The 27,679-nt window shown below is 39.7% G+C and overlaps 3 protein-coding genes across 4 annotated transcripts; all 3 read left to right on the top strand.

Annotated features, from left to right (window-relative positions):
• Positions 1-1,156: 1,156 nt before the first annotated feature.
• On the top strand, positions 1,157-16,021 carry LOC131334462 (1-(5-phosphoribosyl)-5-[(5-phosphoribosylamino)methylideneamino] imidazole-4-carboxamide isomerase, chloroplastic-like). 2 transcript variants are annotated; one of them, XM_058369487.1, is made up of 9 exons: positions 1,157-1,289; positions 8,559-8,737; positions 8,830-8,894; positions 10,418-10,625; positions 11,336-11,421; positions 11,922-12,023; positions 12,887-13,020; positions 14,189-14,237; positions 15,692-16,021. In XM_058369487.1, exons 2-9 carry the CDS (start codon positions 8,614-8,616, stop codon positions 15,866-15,868), a joined length of 945 nt encoding a protein of 314 aa, XP_058225470.1. In that variant the 5' UTR covers positions 1,157-1,289; positions 8,559-8,613; the 3' UTR covers positions 15,869-16,021. The 2 variants fall into 2 exon arrangements, with proteins under 2 accessions (XP_058225470.1, XP_058225471.1); XM_058369488.1 differs by lacking the exon at positions 1,157-1,289 and adding an exon at positions 6,740-6,876.
• Positions 16,022-16,895: 874 nt separating this feature from the next.
• LOC131334463 (naringenin,2-oxoglutarate 3-dioxygenase) lies at positions 16,896-20,782 on the top strand. The gene is made up of 3 exons (XM_058369489.1): positions 16,896-17,998; positions 19,275-19,703; positions 20,274-20,782. Exons 1-3 carry the CDS (start codon positions 17,633-17,635, stop codon positions 20,568-20,570), a joined length of 1,092 nt encoding a protein of 363 aa, XP_058225472.1. The 5' UTR covers positions 16,896-17,632; the 3' UTR covers positions 20,571-20,782.
• Positions 20,783-21,492: 710 nt separating this feature from the next.
• LOC131333016 (uncharacterized) lies at positions 21,493-26,942 on the top strand. The gene is made up of 5 exons (XM_058367317.1): positions 21,493-21,604; positions 21,789-22,315; positions 22,777-22,902; positions 22,993-23,063; positions 26,606-26,942. Exons 1-5 carry the CDS (start codon positions 21,493-21,495, stop codon positions 26,925-26,927), a joined length of 1,158 nt encoding a protein of 385 aa, XP_058223300.1. The 3' UTR covers positions 26,928-26,942.
• Positions 26,943-27,679: the final 737 nt, after the last annotated feature.

A 27,679-nucleotide genomic window follows, 5' to 3' on the forward strand; every position in this document is an offset into this window, starting at 1 on the left:
CATAAGCTTTAGCAATGTCCAACTTCTACGCCATGTAACCATCTCTCCCACTCCTTTTATTCTTTTAAGAAATGCACTATTTCATGAGCTATCGAAATCTTATCCGAAATCTATCTTGTACAAAGGCACTCTGATTAAGACTTGTGATATTTGGGAGGATCTTCCTTAATCGATTTGCCATGGCCTTGGCTACGATTTTATAAAGCACAGAGCATAGAGATATGGATCTAAATTGGGATACCTGCAATGGTGTAGCAATGGGGCAGGGAGAACTTTATGAATTTGCCCGTACAAGAAAGCAACTAATGGGTTGTCTCCCAAGATGTCGCATTGACAAGAAATCTCAGCAGAGTAACGAGATGGGTATTTGGTGTTTTGATCCAAAACCAGAGCCCAGGAGGAGCAAATTCCATTTAGTTTAGTAGAAGCGCACACTAAATTTCGGATGGATCTAGCCCTTTGGGTTGAGACGGCGGCGCGTCGGTAATGTGGCGGGATGGAGTGTGGGCAGCGTGGCGGTGGCGGCAGCGGCAACTTGAGGAGAGGAAGAGGAAGGAGATTACGGGGAGGATGGCGAAGGATTTGGTTCCGTGAGATCCCATAATAACATTGGACTTGATCCAGTGTGATCATATCTATTTTAATAAAAATAAATTTACAGCGATCACCTCCGATTATAAACTAATTCGCATTCGATTGATAGGAACTTCAACAAGATTTATCTTCTCGACGAGCTTTACAACTTGAACAGTTTCGATCGTAAAAGTATACTTGAATGAGCTCAAAATTTACCGATGAAACTTTGCAGTCCGGAGCTTAATGGGTCCGACGTCGTTTCCAAAGTCATCGCATGTTCAAGATGCGATGTAAAGTCGCTCCGGTGCGACCTGGTCTATTCTCTGAAAAAAAAACTCACATCGATCGCTTCCGATTATAAACCAATTCGCAATCGATTGATATGATCTTATTCCCATTTTATCTTCTCAACAAGATCTACAATCTGAACAGTTTTGATCGTAAAAATAAATCGAAACGTGTTTACAATTTACCAATTACATGGCCAGTCCGGAGCTCTGAAGACTTCTCATGTTGAAGATGCGAAGTCTTAATGAAACATGGCGACGTCGTTTTACTGCACCTCCGCTGTTCAAGCTGTGCGCGAGGTCTCAGACTCTCATCAGTGAACTCCGCTGGAAGTCGTTTGCTGAACCCAATTCCCTTTCTCTCTCTCTCTAAAAAGCTTCGTGCCACTGCTCCGGCGACGATAGGCGGCCGCCGATAAGAAAAAGGTACCTCTCCCTCGCCTCTCTATCTCTGATCGTCTATTAGTTGTTTTCTATGGGTAATTTATATGCCTATTGTTTTCGGGGGTCAAGTAATATTATTGTTGAATTGAACCAACAGCAGCGAAGCGGCATAAATATGCGGTTCGATTCCACTTACCTCATTCCTCTGGGGGATAAAAAGAAGTGGTGGAGGAGGTTTGGTAATGGAAATGAAGCTTTTTGCGTTAAAGTGATCTCAAATAAATTTGAACTAGAAGTGTTAATTGCCTCAAAATGGTTGAGCTTCAGCTCCGTAGGAAGATATATGCTCCATAAGCAAACAAAATTCAGAATTGGCTAATGCCATGCCGGAGCCGAAATTCGGCATCAAGTATTAAAAACCCTCTTCACCTTTGTTCTGCAAATTTGGCAATTTTCAAACTTGCTCCATCACCTTCAAAGTGTTATACCAAAATGGCATTACAGTGGCGGAGCAACCCTGACATTTTCATTGACAACACGACACTGTAGCTAGCCAGAAAAATGGCTTCGGCAATGCCATTTTTGCACCAAAGGGTAGACTTGCTCTAAGTTAGGTTTCCAAACTAAATTTAGGGAAGATCACTAGGAACACATAATCCACATCAGGATATTGTTATTCTATCGTGATCATCAACAAGGTGAGCTTGATGTGCTCTTTTCTCTCGACAGATATATGGAACCTATCAAGTAGACATCATCTTTATAATCTCCAATTTGTGTTTGACAAGTTCAGCTACATCATCTTTTATCATATTCCAACATTACAGTTTGGGATCGAGTCCGTTTAAAGAAAAAGGGCTTATCTATTCAATGCGGAGTGAAAGAAGTTCATTATTGACGTCAACAAGATAGCAGAAAGGAAACCGTCCGATACACAAGGCTACAGACCTGCTGAATATGGAAAAGCCACTCAAGAAGACTGCCTTGAAAATTCTCCCCTAGCTAGTTAGCATTGCCATTTTGTTAACACTCTCATGCATCTGATTAAGTTAGGTATCTCGTGCGTAAATTGCTTGACTTTTTGGTTGGATTGAACATGTTTGATACCAAGCTGATTTTATTTTTAGACTCCTTACAAACTCTGGAAGTGTTCAAATACATCATAATTCGGTCTGGTAACTTAATAGAACATATAATTGATTATCATTGATTCATTGTTGCGGAAACTGACAAAGTTCACTTTCGCTACCGTGGTATTGAAATAGCAAAGTTACCATTTCGGCGACTGGACCTTTTCGAAAACCTTGTAATCTGCTTTTATGGCATTTTTAATTTTCATTAAGTGATTCTAATTTATTTGTACAGGCTGGGAATTGATGAAGAGCTCGTGACATTGCTTGGCAGCCATTCACCTGTATGTAACACCTTATCTTCTCCGTGTCCCTATGTTTCTACATGTCATTTTCCTCGGAGGCTATCAACTTTTTGTTTTTTCTTACTCATTAATTTCTTATCTACTTTCTGGCAAAAAGAAATTTAGTATTGGCATTCACCCTTCACATTTTACTACTTACACTCCACCTTGTCAATTAGAAAAAGTGGCGTGTCAAAAGGGGTTCCCAGCTGTGTTTTATCTAGTCTATATCTCATCAAGTAGGGCAGGCTGAACTTAAACACAGCAATCAGCACTCTTCGTTAGTATTACTAATTTTTATTGTGATGATTGAGAAAACTTTATGGAAAGCTATCCAAGAACATGATTGATGCAACCCTAGGTTTCCAGTCATGAATTATGATGACTGTAATGGAGAATTTCACTAAACAAGCATCGAAAACAGAAAATCCAACCAGCATAGCATACCTCCACCAAATGGACGCAAATAAGTCAATTAAGATCCTCAGATGTCGCAGAATGTGTAGTAGATAACAAGCCACATGAACTTAATTCAGAATGGAGAAGGATGCAGTGGAGAGAAGAAGAAAGGAACTCAAGCGATGTAATCTGCAGAGACTGAAATGGAGAAGAGCAGAAAGGTGGCGGAGAAATACTTGAAGATATTTAGAGAACAGAGCGTTAAGATGCAACAGTGAAGCGCCAGTAGAGAAGCAGAAAATCCAGTGAGGGGAGAGAAGAACCAGCAGCAAGGGCTTTATATTCATATGGTTTTTCAAAGAAACTGCAGGATGGGTTTTTATTGGGAACATCAAGTAGCCCTACTGCTCCCTTGCTATGTTTCACCTTTATATTGGTGGTGAACAAGTGTGGGGGGACAGTGAGGAGGTCGGTGTGTCCGATTTGTAAGAGGCTGTTTTGCTCCTTCTGCAAGTTGCCTTGGCACACAGGGTACTGGTGCGAGGAAAGTGGGAAGCTGAGAGAGAGGAATGATGTTGCGTTTGAGGTTCTTGCTGAGAGGAAGAAGTGGACGAGGTGCCCACACTGTCACCACTGTGTTGAGCACGTTGATGGTTGCTCCATTGTTAAGTGCAGATGTGGGAGCAACTTCTGCTACAAGTGTGGAAGAAGGAAGGTGCATCGACAACCGCTGTATTTGCCACTATAAAGCTCTGTGCAGATCATACTTTGTATTGGGATGTGTGCTTGTATAGCTTTCCCTGTTCTAGTGTTAGGGACCCTTTTTTATCATTGTTACTTAACTTATTATCCGTAAGTAATTTTGAGCTTATCGTTTTAATAACTTGTGACATGTTTCGATGATACGTGATGATACTGTCATCAACACTCTACTCTTTTCCTGGAGCTTCAGACCTTGTGTTTTGGTTTTATAACAAATAAGAGGAATCAATTCCATAGTCCATAACAGGAGTTATTTAAAGTCGAAACAAAACACCACATAAACTAGCCCCACAAGAGCCGATGACACCTAGAAGATTTCGAATTTGAAACCTTAATAGCGAGCATTAATAGCCAACCCCAAAGTCTTAGATGTTGCCTGTTGATTGGGAGGTTTCACAACTTCTTCTTTTTTTTGATAGGCAGGTTCACGACTTTTTTTGATGATCCCAATAATTCACTTTGCTAACTATCATTGGGTTAGTTATAATTTGCAGCAAAATTAATCTGAGGTTATGAACGACACCTATAATTGTTCAAGTGATACGATTGAATTGGAGAGATTTTCTAACCTACAAAACAAGCCTCTTGATGAATGTTCTCGATGGAAACATAATTGCATGTTCGATTGATAAGGGGTTTTTTTTTTTTTTTCCCTGTGTCGCGGGTTTGAGATAATAAAACATCGTCGATCCAAAATCGTAGCCCTTCGCCCATCCGCAATCCACCCTTGCCAACCTCTTCCCACCACTTCTTTACTCGCCAAAGAGCTTTGCCATGCCCACGAAGAAGCCGGCTTAGCTTGGGCTTCCAAAAAGGACGTATTGCGGAAGTACTTTGCCTTGTACAATCTGTAGAACAAAGAATTATCACCATTTAGAAATCGCCACCATTGTTTAGCAAGCACAGCAAGGTTGAAGGCTTCTAAATCTCTTAACCGGCCCCAACCCTCCTTTTCCTTTAACTTCTGTCATTTTGCCCCAGCTTAGCCAATGAATTTTCCTTCGATCCTCAACACCACAATAGAAAAAATTCGCAATCGTGGATTTAGTTTTTTGCACATACCTCGTGGGATTTTAACACAAGCCATAGCATAAGTTGGCATCGCAAACAGTACAGACTTGATGAGCACCTCCATTCCAGCCCGGATTATTGAAGCTTCCTTCCAATTGCTTTATCTTGTTTGTCACACACTCTTCAACAAACTTAAGGCTGCTTTCTTTGACCTCCCAATAACATACGGCATCCCCAGATATACACTTCCCTCCTTCGGCACTATTCATGAAGCCTACAATCGATTCTCTGCGATTCCGGAGTATTGTGACTAAAAAGTATGGATGATTTTTAGACATTTACAAACTGCCCCGACACCTTCTTATAAGTGTCCAGCACATCTTTTATTTCTTTGCATTCCTCCCTTAGCCTTGCAAAAAAACGCAACAAATCATCTGCAAAAAGAAGGTGTGATGCAGCAGGACTATTACGGCAAATGTTAATTCCCTTGAGTTTCCTTTGTCTCGCTTTCTGATTCAATAGGCTCGAGAAACCTTCAGCGCATAGAAGGAACAAGTGCGGGGAAAGAGGGTCTCCCTGCCTTATTCCCCTTTCAGGTTTAATAAACCCATACTGTTGGGCGTTGGTTGTGACCGAATATGAAACCGTCGACACCAATTCGTAATCCACTGTTATCCATTTCAAGTCAAAGCCCATTTGCATCATCACTTTTTCCAAATAATTCCATTTGACTCGATCATAAGCTTTAGTAACGTCCAACTTCAACGCCACGTAACCATCTCTTCCACTCCGTTTATTCTTCAAGACAAGAAATGCACTATTTCACGAGCTATCGAAATGTTATCCGAAATCTGTCTATCCTGTACAAAGGCACTCTGATTTAAGACTTAAGATATTTGTGAGGGTCTGTCTTAATCGATTTGCCATTGCCTTGGCTACGGTTTTATAAAGCACAGAGCTTTATGAATTGGGATACCTGCAATGGTGTAGCAATGAGGCAGGGAGAACATTATGAATTTGCCCGTACAAGAAAGCAACTAATGGGTTTGTCTCCCAAGATGTCGCAATAGCAAGAAATCTCAGCAGAGTAACGAGATGGGTATTTGGTGTTTTGATCCAAAACCAGAGCCCAGGAGGAGCTAATTCCATTTAGTTTAGCGGAAGCGCACACTAAATTTCGGATGGATCGAGCCCTTCGGATTGAGACGTTGGCGCGTGGGTTATGTGGCGGGATGGAGTGTGGGCGGCGTGGTGGTGGCGGCAGCGGCAGCGGTAACGGCAACGGGAGGAGAGGAAGAGGAAGAGGAAGGAGATTACGGGGAGGATGGCGAAGGATTCGGATCCGGGAGATCCCATAATAACATTGGAATTGATCCAGTGTTATCATATCTATTTTAATAAAAATAAATTTACTCCGATCACCTCCGATTATGAACTAATTCCCATTTTATTGATACAAACTTCAATACAATTTATCTTCTCGACAAGCTTTACAACTTGAACAGTTTTGATCGTAAAAGTATACTTGAATGAGCTCACAATTTACCGATGAAACTTTGCAGTCCGGAGCTTAATGGGTCCGACGTCGTTTCCAAACTCATCGCATGTTCAAGATGCGATGTAATGTCGCTCCGGTGCGGCCGAGTCCATTCTCTTAAAAAAAAATTCACATCGATCGCCTCCGATTATAAACCAATTCGCAATCGATTGATATAATATTATTTTCGTTTTATCTTCTCAACAAGATCTACAATCTGAACAGTTTCGATCGTAAAAATAAACCAGAATGAGTTCACAATTTACCAATTACACGGCCAGTCCGGAGGTCTGAAGACTTCTCACGTTGAAGATGCGAAGTATTAATGAAACATGGCGACGTCGTTTTACTGGACCTCCGCTGTTCAAGCCGTGCGCGAGGTCTCAGACTCTCATCAGTGAAATCCGCTGGAAGTCGTTTGCTGAACCCAATTCCCTTTCTCTCTCTCTCTAAAAAGCTTCGTGCCACTGCTCCGGCAACGATAGGCGGCCGCCGATATGTGAAAGGTACCTCTCCCTCGCCTCTCTCTCTCTCTCTCTCTCTCTCTCTCTCTCTGATCGTCTATTAGTTGTTTTCTATGGGTAATTTAGATGCCTATTGTTTTCGGGGTCAAGTAATTTTATTGTTGAATTGAACCAACAGCAGCGAAGCGGCATAAATATGCGGTTCGATTCCACTTACCTCATTCCTCTGGGGGATTAAAAGAAGTGGTGGAGGAGGTTTGGTTATGGAAGTGAAGCTCTTTGCGTTAAAGTGATCTCAAATAAATTTGAACTAGAAGTGTTAATTGCCTCAAAATGGTTGAGCTTCAGCTCCGTAGGAAGATATATGCTCCATAAGCAAACAAAATTCAGAATTGGCTAATGCCATGCCAAAGCCGAAATTCGGCATCAAGTATTAAAAACCCTCTTCACCTTTGTTCTGAGAATTTGGCAATTTTCAAACTTGCTTCATCACCTTCAAAGTGTTAGAACAGAGGGGAAGAAGGGTGGTTACACCAAAATGGCATTACAGTGGTGGAGCTACCCTGACAATTTTAATTTTTTTTGACACCACGACACTGTTGCTAGCCAAAAAATGGCTTTGGCAATGCCATTTTTGCACCAACGGGTAGACAAATGGCTGGGTGAAAATCCAGGTTTCCAAACTAAATTTAGGGAAGATAAATGGCTGGGTGAAAATCCAGTCAACTTAGATTTCCCGGAACTTCAATTTCTACACGGGAGTGGGTGAATTTATGTTACAATAAGCAAATCAAGAACTGAAATTCAGAAGAGCTCCATTTGCATTGGAAGAACAATTGGAAGTGCTAAGGGAGAAGCTATGGGTCTCTACATTATGTCTTCATAAGTTTTCCTCCTCCAATAAATGTGCTTCGCAAACGCAAGGATACATTTTGTCACCTTTTCTTATAATATGTAATGACTTGGGCCATCTGACAGTTGTTGCAGTTTTAGTATTGTAGTAACTAGATTTTCTTACTTAGAACATATTTGACAATCAAGATAGTTATATTAAATTGCTGGTTGCCGATAATTTGACGTAAGGTGGGGAAGGTGAGGGGGCTCCAACGAGAGAGTGAGGAGTTCGATGGTGGGAAAGTGAGGAGAACATGAATATTGGAGTACATGTGTAGGTTGTCCAAATTTACGATGACGAGTACTTGGTTTAATGATCTAGGTTTCCAACCTGTGAAATATCTTTTCAGCTGTCAAGCTACTCATTCTACGTTATCCATTTACATGGTAGTTTCCCATTAGACGTCATAAGCTGAAATAGACTCCTCACTCTGAGGATATAATCTAGGTCACAGAATCCTCCAGTATGACCCTCCACGCCACTCTCAATCCTCGCTCTATGCACTATGCTCCGGCTCTTAGTCCTCGCTCTCATGAATCTTAGTAGTTTGGAATGTTTTCAAATGGCACTTTCATGCTCTTGCTCCCGCTTTTATCATTTCCATGCACGCTTAGATCTCCCGCTTTCATCATTTTCACACACACATTATGTGGTTTAGGACAGAAGATGAAATCATTAGTTTGAGAGCCAGATAAAGAAATTTTAAGTGATTCGAAAATAGACCCAAAAACTGAAAAATATTCGCCCCGGTGTAGATTCCGGGTCAAGAGTGGGTTGCCCAAGTCTGAGCCTTCATATGAAGCCATAACTAATGCTTTGTACTTTGTAGTCTTTGTCTACCAAATTGTGATCACAACAAGCAGTTTGGGAATTGTTGACCTAGAATGAGAGTTCACAGCCTCAGAGCCACCACATCCTCATCAGGCCTCAGTTCGTTTTCTGCAATCTACAACGGCAATAACAACAATCATCAAAAGTATCTGGGGACTGTACCTTCATCTATCTCCAGTATGCCTGCTTCCATTTCGTTTGCTTCATTGGTGCATCTAGATATGTATGTTTATATCTTGTTGAAGGATTTTGTTTTATGCTTCATGCAGGACCTCGTCGTGGACTGTGCATCCAATGTGGAGTTCGGTTCCGCCCTTGTATTGACATACACAAGGTTGGACTTCTTCACAAGTACCATTCGTGTTTTCATATCTCTTTGTGTTCATTTGTGTTTGAGAGTTTCCCCCCTTTATTTACCATATGTATCATGACATATTGACATCCATTCCATCTTATTAAATTCCTGCCTTTTAGCCAGTGGGTTTAATTGAGACATGGAAATGTGAACCTGTTTAAGTAGGGCGAAAAGAATCAGCCAAAGTTAAGTATCCTAGCAAGATTTACTAAGCTCTATGTTTCATGGAACATTTGTTAAAGATTTGCTATCTATTGATTTAATAATAAGTTTAGTGGACTTAAGCTAGGTATATTATTTTCCAGAGACATAGGATGTTAAATAACAAAGCTTGCAATTTCTCTTGATGACCTTTTAACTTCACAAGCTGAATGTTGGCCATGCACAATAACTCGCTGATTCTTGGGGTTTTGACAAGGTTGCAGGTCACCAAGGCTGCAACACATGACAATGTCAATTGGCTATTCCACTTGGTTATTCTTCTGGAGGAATCAGTAAATTGTCATGTAATGGCTTTAGGTAATGGCTGCAACTGATTTTTAGAAGCGTGAGCCTTGCAACAAACCTCATGGTTTTAAAATGAATTTTTGATGGTTACCACTCGACTCCCACTTGGAGGTGGCATCGCATTCACAATGTGTTTAACGCAAGCTTGACACTCCAAATAAACCAGTTCTATGACGAGACATTCTCATGAACTCTAGAGTCTAGATACTTCAGTTGACCTTAGATTATGAAACTTATGTACTGGTAGATTCGCTTCATGGAGTGGACCTAGATTGTGATGTAATGGCTGCAACTATTTTTAGAAGCGTGAAACTTGCACAAAATCTCATGCTTTTAAAATAAATTTTGAGGGTTACCATTTAGCTCCCACTAAGAGGTGGCATGTATAATTCTGAAGTACCAAAAAAAAGAAAAGAAAAGAGGTGGCTTGATTTTTGACGAAGCACAATGTATTTAACCTAAACTAGACACACTAGAAATCAGTTATAGGACGCTACATTCTGCTCTAGTCTGGATACATCAGTTCAGCTTAGAAAATTAGTTTATGTATCACTGCATTGAGTGGACCTTTGTGTTTGTTAATAAGCCAGGGGTTTCCAATCCCTCTTCCACCTGATATGGTTATTTCTTGTATCACTTCTGAAACTTTTTTTAGCTGGTAGTGGTTTAAACTTTAATGAACAACTTTCTGCATGATTCAATAAACCTTTGTTGCTTGGGTGGGTTTCCCATTTTTGCTTCAATGTTTGTGACGCATTGCATGGAGTGTAATGCTAAGGAGGAGCAAAAACCTTTTCTATCTTTGTCACCTTCAAACTGTGATTTGGATTATCCTATGGTAGTTGATCAATGGTTGGTTTCCGTGTTACAATCTATGCTAGGGACCTACAGTTTTGATTCATGGGTTTGATTTTTTTATTTTATTTTTGAACCGCAAGGCACTTAGAAGAGGGTTTGTTTGTATTTTTCGTCATTAACAGAGAGTTTATTTTCAGGGGAAAGTTAAGCAAATTGTGGGGTCTACCATTCAGGATTTGAAGGAGGGTAGTTTCACTCCAGTAACCAATTTTGAATCAGATAAGTCAGCCGCAGAGTATGCAAACATATACAAAGAAGATGGGCTTACAGGTGGTCATGTCATCATGATTGGAGCTGATCCTTTGAGCAAATCTGCTGCCATGGAAGCGCTGCATGCTTATCCTGGTAGACAACTATTACTTTCTTCGTATGTATCATTCTTCGCATTGCATGGTCTTGTTATATATTCTCTCTTAAGTTATGCATGGCATTTGGAGCAAAATAAAGCTACACACAAGAAGGTGTCTTACTCATTGAGTAACCGATCTATTTTGTTGTGAATTCATATCTAAATGGTGGAGAGTTACAACCATATGCATCTTGGTTATTTTCATAGTTTCCATTGAAAGAACATCTATCAAAAAGTCGGTTATAAGAAGTACAGAGTGGAACATTGGAATGTTCCTAGAAATTATTACCTCTGCTTGTCCTGTTAGCGATACTTGTTTGCACATAGGTACATAGTAACCGAGATTCTTAACTTATTGGGGATTCCCAATTATGTGCTTGTTTTTGGGTATATATCTTCACCCTTGAAGTGAACTCTTTATGTTTTGTTTACCGTGATCTTCACCTTCCTTCTGCTCTTCTTAATCGTCAGACTGCATATGTAGTTTCATAACGCACCTTATTTGCAATTTATATAGGCCCGTATAGATGTGTGCTTGTACATTTTTATTGAGACATATACCAATACCATCTAGTATTTAACCTTCTTGTAGTCTACGAGGCAGGTTTTATATCAGTACAATGTGTTCTTTCCAGTCACCCAAAGTTCTATGTTTAAACTTATAGACTTCCTCTGCTGACTTTCTGCGAGGACTGATAACATCCAGGCGGTTTACATGTTGGAGGTGGGATCAATCCAGACAATGCTTTGAGTTACATTGAAGAAGGAGCCAGCCATGTCATTATCACATCAGTATGTTTTCAGTTTTTGCTTTTTTCAAGTTCATCAAAAGCAGCTCAGCCATATTTACATAGGCATGTGCTTCAGTCTGTGACTCTGTCAGGTGACGTATAATCAGAATAATCACAAGTTAATTGTCATCCTTGTTCCCCTATCTATCCTCGATCCACGCTCACACTCACCCCATATTGTTGGGTATTTGTGAAATTTCGTACAAGTCCAGCTATCTGATTCGTCATAACTCAGACTACTTCTAGATTCTCAATTAAGATGCTGTTTGTTCCTGTGCGCTAATCCGAAAAATCTTTTGACATTGGATGCCGTGTAATTTTTTCACTAGGGAGTTGTTGAGGACCTTTAGTAAGGCCTGCAGTTATCAAACCAACTACTATTTTATGTTATTTTTTGATAACCAGTTATACTGACACCGAGTCTCTTCTAGATTTGTGTGATCCTATAGTAATAAATAGCTCAACTATCTGTGTTGAGAGCTTTTTTCTTTCTGGTCGCAGTATGTATTCAATAATGGCCAAATGGAACTTCAGAGGCTTAAAGAACTTGCCCGTGTTGTTGGAAAACAGAGGCTCGTGTTGGATCTAAGCTGCAGAAAGAAGGTAGGGATGTTTTTGATGTTAGATACTATGTACTGTCGAGATTTGGGAAGAGACGCCGACTGAATTTCATTCCTTTACAGTGGCTTCTATTATGTATATTGTATGGGCATCTCCGAACCTTAATGAAAGTCAACGTTAATGAAAATTGGTAAAAGTAACTCCAATCCTTTCATCAAACTTGTATCAAATCAAGGGAGAACCAAACCCCTCAGCGAATCAAGGATGAACAGGATCCTTTATCAAATCTGTAAATGCTTTAATTTTCAATCATAGCTGATGAAATCTGTAAAAGATTAATGTCTGGAGATGATTTTCTTTCATATAATTTGGTTTTCGGGATAATGTGGGAATCTTTTCAAGAAGATTCAATGGGGAAAACAGAAAAGGATTGGAGTGCTTCATTCAGATAGAGCTTTTAACCAAGTTTCCTTCCAAATCAGATGAAGAAATAGAGTACAGATTGGAGATGGCCCAAGTTAAAGTGCTATCAATTATTTGTTCTCAATATATTTTAATTGAATCTAAATTGTACTAAGAATCTAGTGATGTTTTGAACGTTTCAATTGGGAACATGACATTGTAACCCACCTTTTCTCTACTAGTTATTGAGCGGAACAGATTTTTAGCACTGATATCTTGTGTATGACCTCCCTTGTTCTTTTAAGTCTCGTGCTGCTCATTCATGGTGGTGCATTAACCATGGTTATGAAATCAGAGGAAAGAAAGGGGCTTTTGAAAGGGCGGACGATATGGGAATGTACTGACATGTTATTAAGAATGAAGACCAGTCACTCTGTGAAAGTTCTCTATTGCCTCTTTTCTTCTTCTCTCCTACTAATTCTTTTAAGTACCGTGACATGCAGGAAGGAAAATATGCAATTGTCACTGACAGGTGGCAGAAATTTACTGATGTATTTCTTGATGAGAAGATAATGAAATTTCTTGCAACGTATGCTGACGAGTTTCTTGTCCATGGTGTTGACGTTGAAGGGAAAAAGTAAGTTGTAAGACTGTCTTTTGTTCTTTCTTGTTGCGACTTTCGTATGTGCATTATGTGTTGATGTCCACAAAATGTTTTGTTTTCAAGTTCGTTCATTTTTAAGAAAAAATCATTGATCCAGTAGGATGGGACATTGATGCTTTAACTCATTATTTCAAACCATCATGAGTTCCACTCTTTGTCGAGGCGGGTTTTTGTTTTCTCAAGTTAATCTTCTTCATTCAGTTCTCCCATTCCCTTATTGTGCTAACTGCTTGGCCTTATACCTCTCAGATTTGATTGTGTTGCATTTGTTTGATTTTACTAATGTGGCAAGAAAATTAGTACCTAGAATATTTACAAATGAAATAGTACCTAATACCATCAGAGGACATTTGGGTGCTTTGTCATGAAAAAGTAAGTGTTTTCCTTTGGTCTATTTTTTCATAAAATCACTCGGAACACATAATCCACATCAGGATATTGTTATTCTATCGTAATCATCAACAAAGTGAGCTTGATGTGCTCTTTTCTCTCGACAGATAAATGGAACTTTTCAAGTAGGACATATATTAATTCTCAAAGAATTGAAATAAGGTTTTCTTTATAATCTCCAATTTGTGTTTGACAAGTTCAGCTACATCATCCTATATCATTTTCCAACATTATAGTTTGGATCCAGTCCATTTAAGGAAAAGGGCTTATCTATTTAAAGTTCATTGTTGAAGTTAACTAGATAGCAGAAAGGAAACCGTCCCATGCACAAGGCTACGGACCTGCTGGATATGGAAAAGCCACTCAAGATGACAGCCTTGAAAATTCTCCCCTAGCTAGTTAGCATTGCCATTTTGTTAACACTTTCATGCATCTGATTAAGTTAGGTATCTCGTGGGTAAATTGCATAACTTTTTGGTAGGATTGAACATGTTTGATACCGAGCAGATTTAATTTTTAGACTCCTTACAAACTCTGGAAGTGTTCAAATACATCAAAATTTGGTTTAGTTACTTAATAGAACGTATAATTGATTATCATTATTGCGGAAACTGAAAAAGTTCACTTTCGCTACCTTTGTATTGAAATAGCAAAGTTACCATTTCAGCGACTGGACCCTTTCGAAAACCTTGTAATCTGCTTTTATGGCTTTTTTTAATTTTCATTAGGTGATTCTAATTTATTTGTACAGGCTGGGAATTGATGAAGAGCTCGTGACATTGCTTGGCAGCCATTCACCTGTATGTAACACATTATCTTCTCCATGTCTCTATGTTTCTACATGTCATTTTCCTCGGAGGCTATCAACTTTTTGTTTTTTCTTACTTATTAATTTCTTATCTACTTCTTGGCAAAAAGAAATTGAGAATTGGCATTCACCCGTCACATTTTACTTCTTACACTACTCCACCTTGTCAATTAGAAAAAGTGGCATGTCAAAAGGGGTTCCCAGCTGTGTTTTATCTAGTTTATCTCATCAAGTAGGGCAGGCTGAACTTAAACGCAGCAATCAGCACTCTTTGTTAGTATTACTATTTTTTATTATGATGAGTGAGAAAACTTTATGAAAAGTTCTCCAATAACATGATTGATGCAGCCCTAGGTTTCCAGTCATGAATTCTGATGACTGTAATGGAGAATTTCACTTAATAAGCATCGAAAACAGAAAATCCACCCAGCATACCTCAACCAAATGGACGCATGGTGTTTCTTAGTAACCCTGCACTTCGTGCCATATAACATAGCTTGCCTTTTACTATAGAATTTATCCTTCAACTTCGCAGGTATCCTATGGTTGCATCGACACTCGCGAAGCACTGTTTCATGTGCTATCCATCCAACAGTATATATTGGTCCAAGAACATAACAAAATATGTGGACCTCTCCCCCACATTATAGGCAAAATAAACCCATAAACATGATCCAAATAAAATGGAACAAAATAAGATAACTAAATGTCAAAAATATCTTTGAACTACATCTTTGATGCTACTGGTGGCTAACATCAACCCTAATTGAGATCACAAAAATCCTCTCCCATTTGGGTTCCAATTGTAAAGTTGATTTCAAACCCTGCCAATATGATGCACATCAAACAAGATTGATCAACTTTCCAGCTCTTCCTTCTACCCCGTCCCCACTCATTCCAGTCCAGCAATGCATAAGCTCTATCACCTTCTCGGGGACACCCCCTGGAAGCCAATTGAAGACAAAACCAAAGATCATGTTTTTAGTACCCGCCTTACATGGATGATGACGTGGTTAACTGATTATGCATCTGCTCTGCACGTATCTATTCACAGTAGACTGCTTATAGTCATTCAAATGTAATGATTTTTGCATGAGCCACTGCCTACGAAAAAGGCGTATGTTATTTACATCTGGTCTTCTATTGCTGAAGGTTTTCTTGTGTTCTTCTTTTTGCTTTTCTTTACAGTTTGTTCCCTTTTCCTCTTTTGGTATGTTGTTGCGGGTAGAAGCTTGTGGATCTTATACTTCACTGCAAGCTATAGGTTTAAAAGGCCCCGGTGGACATGATGCTGGATACTTGTTAAATACTTAAATTTATAGCATGCAGAAGCACTCTAATTTTTGTAAAGATACCTCTCGTGGAAGTAACTAGGCTGGTTTATGTAGCCATCCACGCATATAGCTTGTTTTTCATATTGTTGATTCACTGCCGTTGGCTTGTCAGATTCCGGTGACTTATGCTGGTGGTGTCACAGTGATGGCCGATTTAGAGAGGATAAAAGCTGCAGGGATGGAGCGAGTCGATGTCACTGTGGGTAGTGCTTTGGATATTTTTGGAGGCAACTTGGCATACAAAGATGTTGTCGGGTGGCATGCCCAACAGCAGGCTCTGGCAGTTTAGTGCCACCCACCTTGCCTCTTGTATGTTTTTCTTAAACTGTCTTCAGTATTGTTTATGACTTGATTCGTCTACTCATTGAGGGATTGGAATTGAATTTTACCTCATGTTTAACATGCAACTTCTAACAAAAGGAGTAAAATGCTGATTTTAAAATGTTGGAAGTGTCTGTTGTTATGTGCTGCAGTTGCAGCAGGCAGCTGCTTAGGCCCTTGAAAACTATTAGGTTATTTTTCTTGAGGCTTTTGAATTAGTAGACTATTACATTGTTAGATTACATACTAGACTCGATATTGTATATACTACAACTATAAGGTTAGTTCTTTGTTGGGCAAAGACTGCCTAATATTGTCACATCAATGTGTTAGTTAGAGGGGTCTAGGGCACCATAGTGTCCCAGGAGCAATGGATTGTTTTGTCAGTCACACCCTAACGCAAACCCAAACCCTCACCTGACCACAGCAATTATCGTCATCAATGGCCGCCTGTCAACCTCACCTCCAATTTGGACGAAGAGCTTGGGAGTTTGCTTCCGTCTATTCGAATCACGAATTGAGGGTTTCTCGAGTCTCCGACTCCGGAGTTGTAGCCACGACCAGCCGCTGAGGAAATCAGCTGCCAGATCCAAAAGGTGATTATCCTGTCTGTTTCCGAATAGTTTCAATGCCAATGAGTCGAATAAATTCGGAAAGCACTTTTCAAAATATTTGGAAATCACTAAACTCGTCAAAATTGAGATTGAGAGTGGGAGCATAGAGTAATAATCAAAAGTGGGAGCAGATAGGCCAACCGGAGAGTGCCCATGTTTTCTTCATCAGATGAATACCATATGGAAACATACAGATGAGTTTTGGCTCGTACTGATGGAGTGTTTCCACTAACCAATAAATCAATTTTATTGATTCATGGAAACATGCTGTTTTGACTTATTGATTAGTGGAAACACTGATAAAAACTTCAGGCTTTCATGCCCGTCATAACCCCACGCTATTACTAACCATAACATCTACTTCATCGTCTATCAGTCAATGCACGTGGTTGTCGGTTGAAAGATTAGCTACCCTCGCGTGACATGGGGGATGGGAAGCCACTAGCAGCCGATACAAGCGAAAGACTCTCCGTTTCTACCAAACCCAATAACTCATCACCTTATGAGTATATTTATCTTCGGATCATTGTTTCAAATGGATTGCAATTCAGTGTTACACATTTCTCCTCTCAAACTTAATGCATTTCAAAATTGTATCAAACGATATCTGATTAATATGATTTTTGACGTGATCAATGTTCTCAACGAATTCTAAAAGATTAACTGTTTTAATCATTTTTGTGGGTCCAGAAAGAGCCCACAAATGATCCAAATTGGTTGCAACTTGGACCCTTGTCCAAAATCACTCACATGCAATCAACTCTTTCAAGTCTAATCCGTACAAAATTTTGCTCTTATTCTAATTAAGATTCTCGCAAATGGACGGTGAGATTAATTTATAAATTTATTTGAAATGTGCTTAAACTATCTCGAACCTAATTATAAATAATAATAATAATAACTTATGTTTTTGTAGTGTGAGAAAAACTGCCCGTACGGTGGAGGGAGGGGTAGTTGCAACGAGGGGTTGTTGAGTACCCACATGAAAGCACTGCACCACACCATCTCCCCTTCCCTCCCCCCGGCCGCATCCTACAAATACCCCACACCATGCAATCTTTCTCTAAGCCCCAACTAAAACTGTAGAGAGAGAGAGAGAGAGAGAGAGAGAGAGAGAGATGGCGCCAACGACCACCACGCTGACTGCACTAGCAGAGGAAAAGACCCTTCAGACGAAGTTCGTGAGGGACGAGGACGAGCGTCCGAAGGTGGCGTACAACGAGTTCAGCAGCGAGATCCCGGTGATATCGCTCGCCGGGATCGACGAGGTCGAGGGCCGGCGGTCGGAGATTTGCCGGAAGATCGTGGAGGCGTGCGAGGACTGGGGGATATTCCAGGTGGTGGATCACGACGTGGATGCGGGTCTGATTTCCGAGATGACGGGGCTGGCCCGCGAGTTCTTTGCGCTGCCGCCGGAGGAGAAGCTCCGGTTCGATATGTCCGGCGGGAAGAAGGGTGGGTTCATCGTTTCCAGTCATCTTCAGGTAACGTCTTTTTCATTGAATTCGGCAGTTGGCGAGGAATACTAAATGAGTGGATATTAATTGCTGTTTTTACCTATTTAGACCGTTCACGCCTAACATTCTGGGATGACGACCCTGGTTGAATGGAAGGTCAAGATGGGGAGACTTTAGATTGAATGAGAAACCGAGGTTGGTGAAGTTGGTTGTGTCATGTCCTCCCGTGAAAGCCTGAGTTCTCCCGTGAAAGCCTGAGTTCGAGCCCAAAGAGTGAGATTGGAGTTCAGGAATATGGATAGCCTCTAAATCTCTGTTAACTAACATACTAAGACTCCGCTAATTCCAATTGATCTATAAAGTGGGGGAAAAAATTGTTACAGAAGGATGCGTTCTCACTAAACTAAATAGATTATAGGTTAATGGTAATAGTCAAGTTGTTTTCGCTAAATCCTATTTTAGATAATTTGTGAACGGAAATACACCCTAATATGACAACCCTAAGTTGAATGGATGGTCAAGATTCGAGAGATTGAATATTTTTTTACATTTTTGGTTTCGGTATTTTTGTTCAAGTCTATTTTGAATTTATGTTAATTTTTTGTTACATTAGTCATTCGTCTTAGCATTAGATATTTTAAGGAATTAAAATTGTGACGCGAAATCACGAAAATTCTCAAAAACAAAAGAATTCTAATAAGGATTTAGAGAGACAATTGTGATGTTTTTTGTCCATCTTTTGTGATTTATTCTAAATTTCAATTCATACTTTTACACATTTCTGATTTCTCTTGTCGGCAATTCCATAACCTCCAATAAAAAAGCATCAAAAGCAATTGCTTAAACGTTGAATAGACCAACTGCCTTTGTTAGTAACTAAATTTAGGAAAAACTCCCTTTAAAGATTTGCTCCCTCATTACGCTTGAAATTTTGTGAAGTCGTTCACTATTTTGCACCGACTTTAAATAAGATTCTTGTGGGAGTTTCAATAATTAGGTGTTGTTTGTGTTAGCTAATCCGAACTTCCTGATTTATTAAAAATATGTACAATAGAGACCTGAGTGAAAATCTAAAATATCCTCAAGAATGGGTCAATTGTAATTGGAATGAAGTAGGAGGTCCAAGCAACCATATTGGAACTTGAGGGTCCAGAGTGAACTCTAACTGTAACAGCGAGGTCCAATGGTGTAATTTACCCAACACTTGGAATTAAAATAACTCCCGTTTAATTGTACATTTTGATAGGCTCTTTGGCTCAATATTTTGGGGCTTTATATCCAATAATCTCATCATTATACGCAGGGGGAAGCAGTGCAAGACTGGAGGGAAATAGTGACCTACTTCTCATACCCGATCCGTGCCCGAGACTACTCAAGATGGCCCGACAAGCCAGACGGTTGGAGGGCTGTTACGCAGTCCTACAGTGAGAACTTAATGGGTCTGGCCTGTAAGTTGCTGGGGGTTTTATCTGAGGCTATGGGCCTTGAGACCGAGGCTCTAACAAATGCCTGTGTTGATATGGACCAGAAAGTGGTGGTCAATTTCTACCCGAAATGCCCACAACCCGACCTCACTCTTGGCCTCAAGCGACACACAGATCCGGGTACCATAACCCTGTTGCTTCAGGACCAGGTTGGTGGGCTCCAGGCCACTAGAGATGGTGGAAAGACTTGGATCACGGTTCAGCCCATTGAAGGAGCTTTTGTTGTCAATTTGGGCGACCATGGTCATGTGAGTAACAACTTCAATTATTTCCTTTCTTAAACCTGGCTACAATGCTCTTTTCTAGTAATATTGTAACAATGTTTATCTCCATTGATGTGGTAATAGTCAGAATAGCCAAATATTAGGGCCAATTAGGCATACGATTTTGCAATACCATTTTTCATGTGAGAGATCAATGGTTGACTAGAAATAATGGTAGTTTTGCCTAAATAGCATGGGCACCCGGATTTCTAGAATTTGGCATCTCTATTGTAAGAGGTAGTATAGCATTGGTTAGATATCTTTTCATCACACCATGAGATCAAGAGGTCAAATCTTGCCGAATTCAAGAAATTATCAGTTGTCGTTATTTCTTAGGTTGTTTTGTATGTGATTTAAGTGTCAATTGAGTAGCATTCTGTTATTGTATCTCTTCCAAAGCATGGCATCCCAGAGATAATATCATTTCCTTGTAAATTGTAAGAGGAAGTAGCATCTCCAATGCTTCTCAGACGCTATATTGAGCTTTTGTTTTTCTCGAAGTACTAAATGCACGAATGTTCGGAATTTGATGATTATGCGTTGTGATCTTTGCAGTATCTAAGCAACGGGAGGTTCAAGAACGCGGATCACCAAGCAGTGGTGAACTCCAACTACAGCCGACTGTCGATCGCCACGTTCCAAAATCCAGCCCCTGAGGCAACAGTGTACCCTTTGAAGATCAGGGAGGGAGAGAAGCCAGTTCTGGACGAGCCAATGACGTTCATGGAGATGTACAAGAAGAAGATGAGCAAGGATCTTGAGCTTGCAAGGTTGAAGAAACTGGCCAAAGAGAAGGTCTTGGAGGAGCAACAACTGGAGAAGGCCAAAGGAGATGAAGAGATTTTTGCTTAGAACTAGTGTGTTTCAGTATTGATACCACGGTGTGGATGGATGCATTTCAAAATTCTAAGTGATTGGTTGGCTTATGAGGTGTATTTATTGTATGTTTAATTTCATGGTGGTGTATTTAGTAACACGTTAAGGTTTGGTTCCATCATATATTCACATTTAGTGATTGAATGTCAACGGTACAAGTTATGAAAAAATATTTATTTATTTGGAAACCATATGGCAAAAAGTATCAAAATGAAATTTCTCATAAGGGTTGGGAAAGAAAGTAAACAAGGGTTTATAATACGGTTCATTGAATTTCCAGCAAATCAAAAAAGAAAATAATGTGGTTCATGGAGTAGAACGTCAACGTAAAGTATTGGCAAACCTTAGATAGATAAATCTTTTGATTTATTGTATATGAATTTTTCTTGACTTCGTGAATTTAGAAGGTAAAAATTTATAGAAGGTTCACTAGAGATGAAGTAGATAAATTTTTTTAATTTGCCGTATATGAATTTTTAAATAGTTTCATTGATTTTCATCAATATTTGTTTATTCTTGTCAATATGTACAATGCAAATCTTTTACCAAATAGAGCGTTCGGTAATCTTTTTGTTTTCAATTTTTGGTTTTTGTTTTTCATAAACTTTTTTAGAGATTTTGTAAACTATGAAAACTACAAAAAGATGTTTTTTCCTATTTTTTTTGAGAAACATAAATATTACCAAACATTTTCTTATTTTTATTTTTATGAAAACATAAACCTGTTTCTATTTCTAGTTTCTTAAAAATTAAAAACCGAAAAGGTCACCAAACGCACGAAAATAAATCTCAATTTCCACATTAATTGACTAATTTATTTTCGGGAGTATTTATAAGGATGGGCTTTATTTAGCCCTAGCCCTTGGCCAATGCGTAGAGGTAGGGTTGCAACTTGCAAATGAAACTAACATCTCGCGAGCTCAACTCGGCTCAGCTCGTTAAAGCTCGATCCGTTAGTAAACGAGCGGAGCTCCAGCTTGAGTTTTTGGTTCGTTTGGTAAACTCGATTCGTTTGACAAAAATTTGGCTTATTAAGAGAAGCTCAACTCGATTAAAAAAATTTGTTTAGTAAATGACTAAGCTCAGCTCGTTAAGACTCAAGCCGAACTTGAGCTCAAATTTTTAGCTCAGTTAGTTAATGAGTCAGAGCTCGAGTTTGACTCGGCTCGACTCGTTTGCAACCTTACGTTGAAGCAAACAAAGGAGTTGCGGGTTTCCATACCCGGAACCGAAACCCGGATTGCTTTCTTTTCAGTGAGAAAGCAAAGAAGAGGGGAAAACAGCGCCACAAAACCACCGTGAATTGCCTCTCCAAATCTCTCCACTTCACTGTTGTTTCCTTCCAATTTTCCTCCCTTCATCAGACATCTGTGCACCCAAACATGCCTTCTGAAGACTCGAAGCCGGTGAAGAAAGAGGTGGAAGAAAACGATGAGAAACCCAACAATGGGAAGAATAATCCCAAATCGAACGAAGAAGCCAAAGCGAAGAAAGAACCAGTTAACGACAACGATGGTGGTTCAGAAAAACCCACTGGTAAGAAGAAGCCCAACAGTGCGAATACTCCCAAAGTGAAGAAAGAAGAATCTAAGAAGAAACCCAACAATGCGACGACTCCCAAATCGGGGTCCACCAAGAAAACCCAAGCGAAGAAAGAAGAGGATTACGACAGCGATGACGAGAAACCCATTTCTAAGAAGAAACCCAACGACGTTGACAAGGTTTGTAATGCTTACCTGCTGTTGTTTTTCTTAGAAAGGCTGAGATAGAAAAAAAGAAGGCGAAATCCTATCACTTGTTTTGGATAACCAATGGTCCCTTTGGATTGAGGGATTCGGTTAGGAAAGAAAAGAAAAGAAAGGGTCAGATTTTCTTGCCTAATCGCTCATTTGGATTGAGTACTTTGGTGAGAAATTGAGAGAAAAATATAAAAATAACATTTTGGTGAAATTTGATAAGAAAGGGCTCCACCTTCTTATCACATCCTTTCTCACAATCCAAAGGGGGTGGAAAAGATGTGTAAAATGGTGAGAAAGGACGAGAAATGAAGAGAAAATATAGGTTTTAATGGTCTATTTTTGTTTCTCACTTTTTGGTGAGATTATTGATTGCCAGTTTAGTTACTAAAATGATGAGTTTTTTTGGTTGTTGATGTCTTGGCTTATGTGGGTTTATGGTGCAGAAAAAGAACAAGGTAAAGAAGGAGGAGGAGGAAAAGAAAATTTGGGGCAAAGAAGCTGAGAATGGTAAGAAAAGGGAAAAGAAGGTTTATGATTTGCTTGGTCAGAAGCGAGACCCTCCCGAGGAAGTATGTTTCCTTGCTTGCTTGCTTAGGTGCTTATATTTGCAGTAAGTTGTGGGATTACAGTGGGTAACTTTTTGCAATGTTGATTTTCAGAGAGACCCACTGAGGATTTTCTACAAAACTTTGTATGAGCAAATGCCTGGTAGCGAAATGGCAGCTTTCTGGTAAGGAACTTCAATGGTTTCCTTCTTAAATTTAATCTGCACATATTACAAACTTTTACAAACTAAGACCCTTTTGGATTGTTTTGCTTCTGTGTTTTGATATTTGGTACTCAACCCTATGGTAATTTTGGGTTTGATGCAAGATGTGAACTACCCTGACTTCAATATTGAACATTCGGGTTGTTTGAATTTTCAGTCATGTTTCTGTTAGATGTTGCATAATGTGTTATCTTTAGTGCCATAATAGTCGTATACGCTGGCTCATTGTAAAACCAACCGAGGTAATATCAGCTGGAGGCATTTTTAGTATGAGATGAAAGCCTAAAGGCAGAGTCAGGCAACAGAAAGGACATTCTGATGTGAGAATATCAGGATCAAAAGTTGGTTTAGTGGCTACTCTGTAACGTCGTAAGTTTCACTTCACGGGTTGAATACTCCACACTAAATGTTGCAATATCATGACTGAAGCATTTTACTTGACTTGATTTTATCAGAATTGGCTATTCACCATCCAAAGCCTTTCTGTGCCATGTTACCTAGGTAATTTTTACTGCATTTGAGAAAGTCGGAAACCAAGCAATTAAGTCTCAAAATCGACTATGCCATATTAAGCTAGCCTCTAAGAGATAAAATGTAGGAGTAATCGATTGCTGTTGTGTTCTGGTCATGAAACCTAAACACTGAACACCATTTTCAGATTGTTGTGTTCCAAGATTCCCGATTGTTGCCACCGAAAATTGGCTGCTTTCTGGTGTAGTTGATTTCTGTGACATCAATCAAGAGAAACACAAGTAGTGTGGTGGAAGGCATGCTTGGTTTCACATATTTCACCTTGCAATATAAGTGACTGGATGACTGGATGTTGTAATGCCTATAGAGGCACGTAAAAATTTCATAAATTTTGGACCTCTGAAGTCTGTCTATTCCTTGTCAAAAAAAAAGTCTGTCATTTCAAACTGCTGTCTCAACCATAGCAGTTATTTGGTGGTTTTCAGTTTCTACTCAAAGATAGAACAGCACTACTGATTAAGTGCATTGAGGACTTTCGTCATAGCGACCTTGCTTTATTTTGTGGATTATCCATTAGATTATACTGCAGTAGATATGGGATGTTTTGTTGAGATATTACCGCATCGGAGGACTTCATTGTTTGAGTGCTGCCCTTTGCTCTCAGACTTTGTATCCAACTGTATATTTTTTTTGTTTTCTTTGGCTGGAGGTTTATTATAGACCAAAGATCTATCTACTGTTAGGAGAACGCATTTCGATAATTTTATTCTCCTGACCTTTTGGCATTGCTATTATCGAACATCCCATTTTCTATTATTACTTTTTAGTATTTTTGTATGTAATGCCAATTTCAAATATGATGAATCCTTTACTATTTATTTACTTTGTTTCCAATTTGAGCTGCTTATGGTTGTTAAGGCACTGTTGTCGAGTTAGGAGGAGAGTTTTAAACTCTTTGATGTCAACTGCATGGAATTAGGGATTCAAATCCTGCCAAGAGCATGCACCGTCTGCAGTTATTGGCATTGAAATGGTTCTTTTTCTTGGCATGGAGTGGCTTTTGTATTTTGTGTGACTGGCCAACGTTGGTCAGAACCCTTTGTTAGTTATGTCTTTTCGTTCTCTTAACCAAAGAGTACAATGCCTCCTTATTGCCTTAATAATTCATGTCTATTACTTATAACAGCCGCATGAGTGAGAGAGTTGCATATCTCATTCTAATGCCTGCTTTCAGTAGGGCATGTTCTGTCCTGTGCAGCATGCACGAGGTGATCACCTTACTTTGTGATGTATATTTAAGCTACACCATTCTGGCAGGGTGGGATCTTTGAACCAAGTTCATATAGGAATGCAGATATCTAAGCAGGTGTCGTATCGGTATTTGTTGCTCTCTGCTATATAATGTGCTGATCTTTCAAATTACCTTATTGTTGGGTCTGTAGTGACTCTGTACCATGCCGTATCTATATCGGAACTTATGTCTGTGCTTCTTAGCAGCTCATGTTATGTGAGAAAAAGACGAACATCTTAAGTATCTAGCTTGAAATGATAAGAGTCAAATTTGTTGTCATCTGTTCTATTGCCTATGATAGCCATTTTGTTCAGCTAGAGGCAAGACTTGTCATCATATTCTGTATTTGTTCCAAACATCTGAAGAGGTGAGTTTGGTCCGCTTTTCACTACCTAGTACCTTGTGTTTGTGGAGAAGTAGAAGTAGATGTAATTGTCGTAAAAAAATGTTTTATCTTTCTCTCTCCCCTCTAAACTTATTTCACTTGATCTTCCAGCCATGTCTTTAAGAAGCCATTGGACACCTGCATCCTCTTAGTGCATCTCCAATGATTTAGCCATTTAGGACATATTTTGAATCGTCTTTTCTTTTCTTTGATTGAATTTAGTTTCTTGTTCATGCTTATGTTTATTTGAGGTGCTGCAGCTACATAGATGCTCCAGTGGACAATCAATTAGTTTCTTCTTCTTTTTTTTGGTAACTCAACCATTTCAATGCACACAAACCAACCCAAACATAAGGCATAGCCTTTACAAGCAGTCATGCCAAAAAGGCCAAAGCAAAGTAAGAAAGCAAACAATGCTAAGCAACAGTACTCAACTCCTAGGCAAGACTAACTCAAAGCCAGAATACTGAAATGCACATTCCAGCTCCTGACCAGCAGCCTATTCTCATCGTTGGACTTTATCTTCTTCCAAGAACACATACAAGCTCTAACTTCATCTGCAATCTTGGACCACAAACTTTCAGCAGAAGTGCTAATTCCTTGGAACACCCTAGCATTCCTCTCCCTTCATAGATGCGTGTTTAATTCAGTATCTGAAAGCATTCGTGGATCTTGGACTCGTTAGACCGTAGTGTGGGGTGGTGTTCTAGTTGGATCTCCTCTCGTGGATCTCTTCTGGTCAGATGTGAACTGAGCTCCTTCTTCCCAACCTAGCGCTGCAAAACAGAAAACCACATTAGTGCCTAGTCGGCTGGAGTCGACCGGTAGGCACTCCAATCGCTAAATCCCAGTTGAAGGAAGGGAAGTACAGAGCTTAGAGTAAGGACAGCGTACCTCTTTTAGAGTTTGGACTGTACCTTGTATATATAGGGAGTTACTTGCCTTGGCCTCCAAGGTAGCTCGTGACGAGCACGTGCCCCATGTAACGTCACAAGTAACCGCCTCTAGGTTTGATGTCGTGCATGACGATTGTCGAGTACCATGCTATTACACGTGGTCTCCAAGACCCCACCCGACACCTTGACCAGCCTGTGAAGTCCCCGGGTGACCCGTCTGGTCGCCAATGGGTGTTGGCTGTCGAGTTTGATTGGGCTTTCCACGGATTGGGCCCGTTGGCAACCCAAGTGCCCGACCCGCATTCTGGTCCACTCCACGTAGTTTTAACAGTTTTGATATATAAAGTCAACTATTCTCATGTAAATTCTATCTTAGCAAAGTTTGTGAGGTACCAGAATTCACTAAATTTGCTTGCAATACGAATCTGAGTAAAATTCACTGGTGTTAATGTTAATGCAGGTTGATGGAGTGTGGTTTGCTTCCCGAGGAGGTGGCAAAGAAAGTTTTTGAGAAGAAACAGAAGAAGAATCCGCTGCAAAAGCTTGGTTCGCCAATGAAAACTGTTGTCACCGTGAACAAAACCTCCAAGTCTGTTACATCGAAGAAGGAAACATTGTCCTCCCCTGTTTCTTCACAGAAAAAGAAGAAGACGCCAGATTCCAAAGTCGCGTCGAAGCAGACCAAGAAACGCAAGATTGAGGATGGTAGTTGTTCTGAAGATGGATCGGACGACGACTTTGTTTTGTCAACGAAAGTGGCCAAGAGACAGAAAGTTGCTTAGTTTACTAAAAAAGAACAGTCATTAACAGCAAAAGCTCATCTTATCATTCCATTGTACTTGGATAACTGATCTGTGCTGGATTTCTTATGTTTGGATGGTGAATTGAACTATTCTCTGATTTGACTAAATTTTCATCAGTTTATGCTAATTTTGGTGTGCATTTTGAATTTTTGAGGGTCCGTTTGGTTATCATATAGCTTATTTTCTTATATTTTGTCTAAATCTGGACACATAACCGAACAGGTTGGCAGAAGCCGGTATTTTTTTTTTTTTTTTGTTAAACGGGAAGCTTAAATTAAATTACTAGTACCAAGTTTTTTTTTTTTTTTTGATCAGACATTACTAGTACCAAGTTCGGAGATAAAAAAAACACCACTCATGTCCTCCATCAATTGGAGTTTAATACAATTAGGAATAGACGGATAGAGCAGCAATGGGATTTGACGTCTATAGCGAGTAAGTCGGCACATTTGCTTCCCTCCCTCATGACGGTTGATCGCCCATCTCTGGGAGTATGGGTCTGTAATTGGTTATCAAAGTGCAGGGGCGGCTCCGCATGGTGTTGAGAGGGTTCACTTGAACCCCGTAGACTCAAAAATGTACTAAAATTTTGTATTTTTTAACATATATTTTGATTTTTTTTTCTTATTGTCGGCATTGAATTGTTCATAAGTAGTCAAAGTAGAAAAAAAAAAGTTTCACTTAAATTTGTGAGTATGTAGATAATGTAATTTGTCGACATTGAATTGTTC

The sequence above is a fragment of the Rhododendron vialii genome, chromosome 7a, assembly GCF_030253575.1.
Source record: "Rhododendron vialii isolate Sample 1 chromosome 7a, ASM3025357v1".
Lineage (NCBI taxonomy): Eukaryota > Viridiplantae > Streptophyta > Magnoliopsida > Ericales > Ericaceae > Rhododendron > Rhododendron vialii.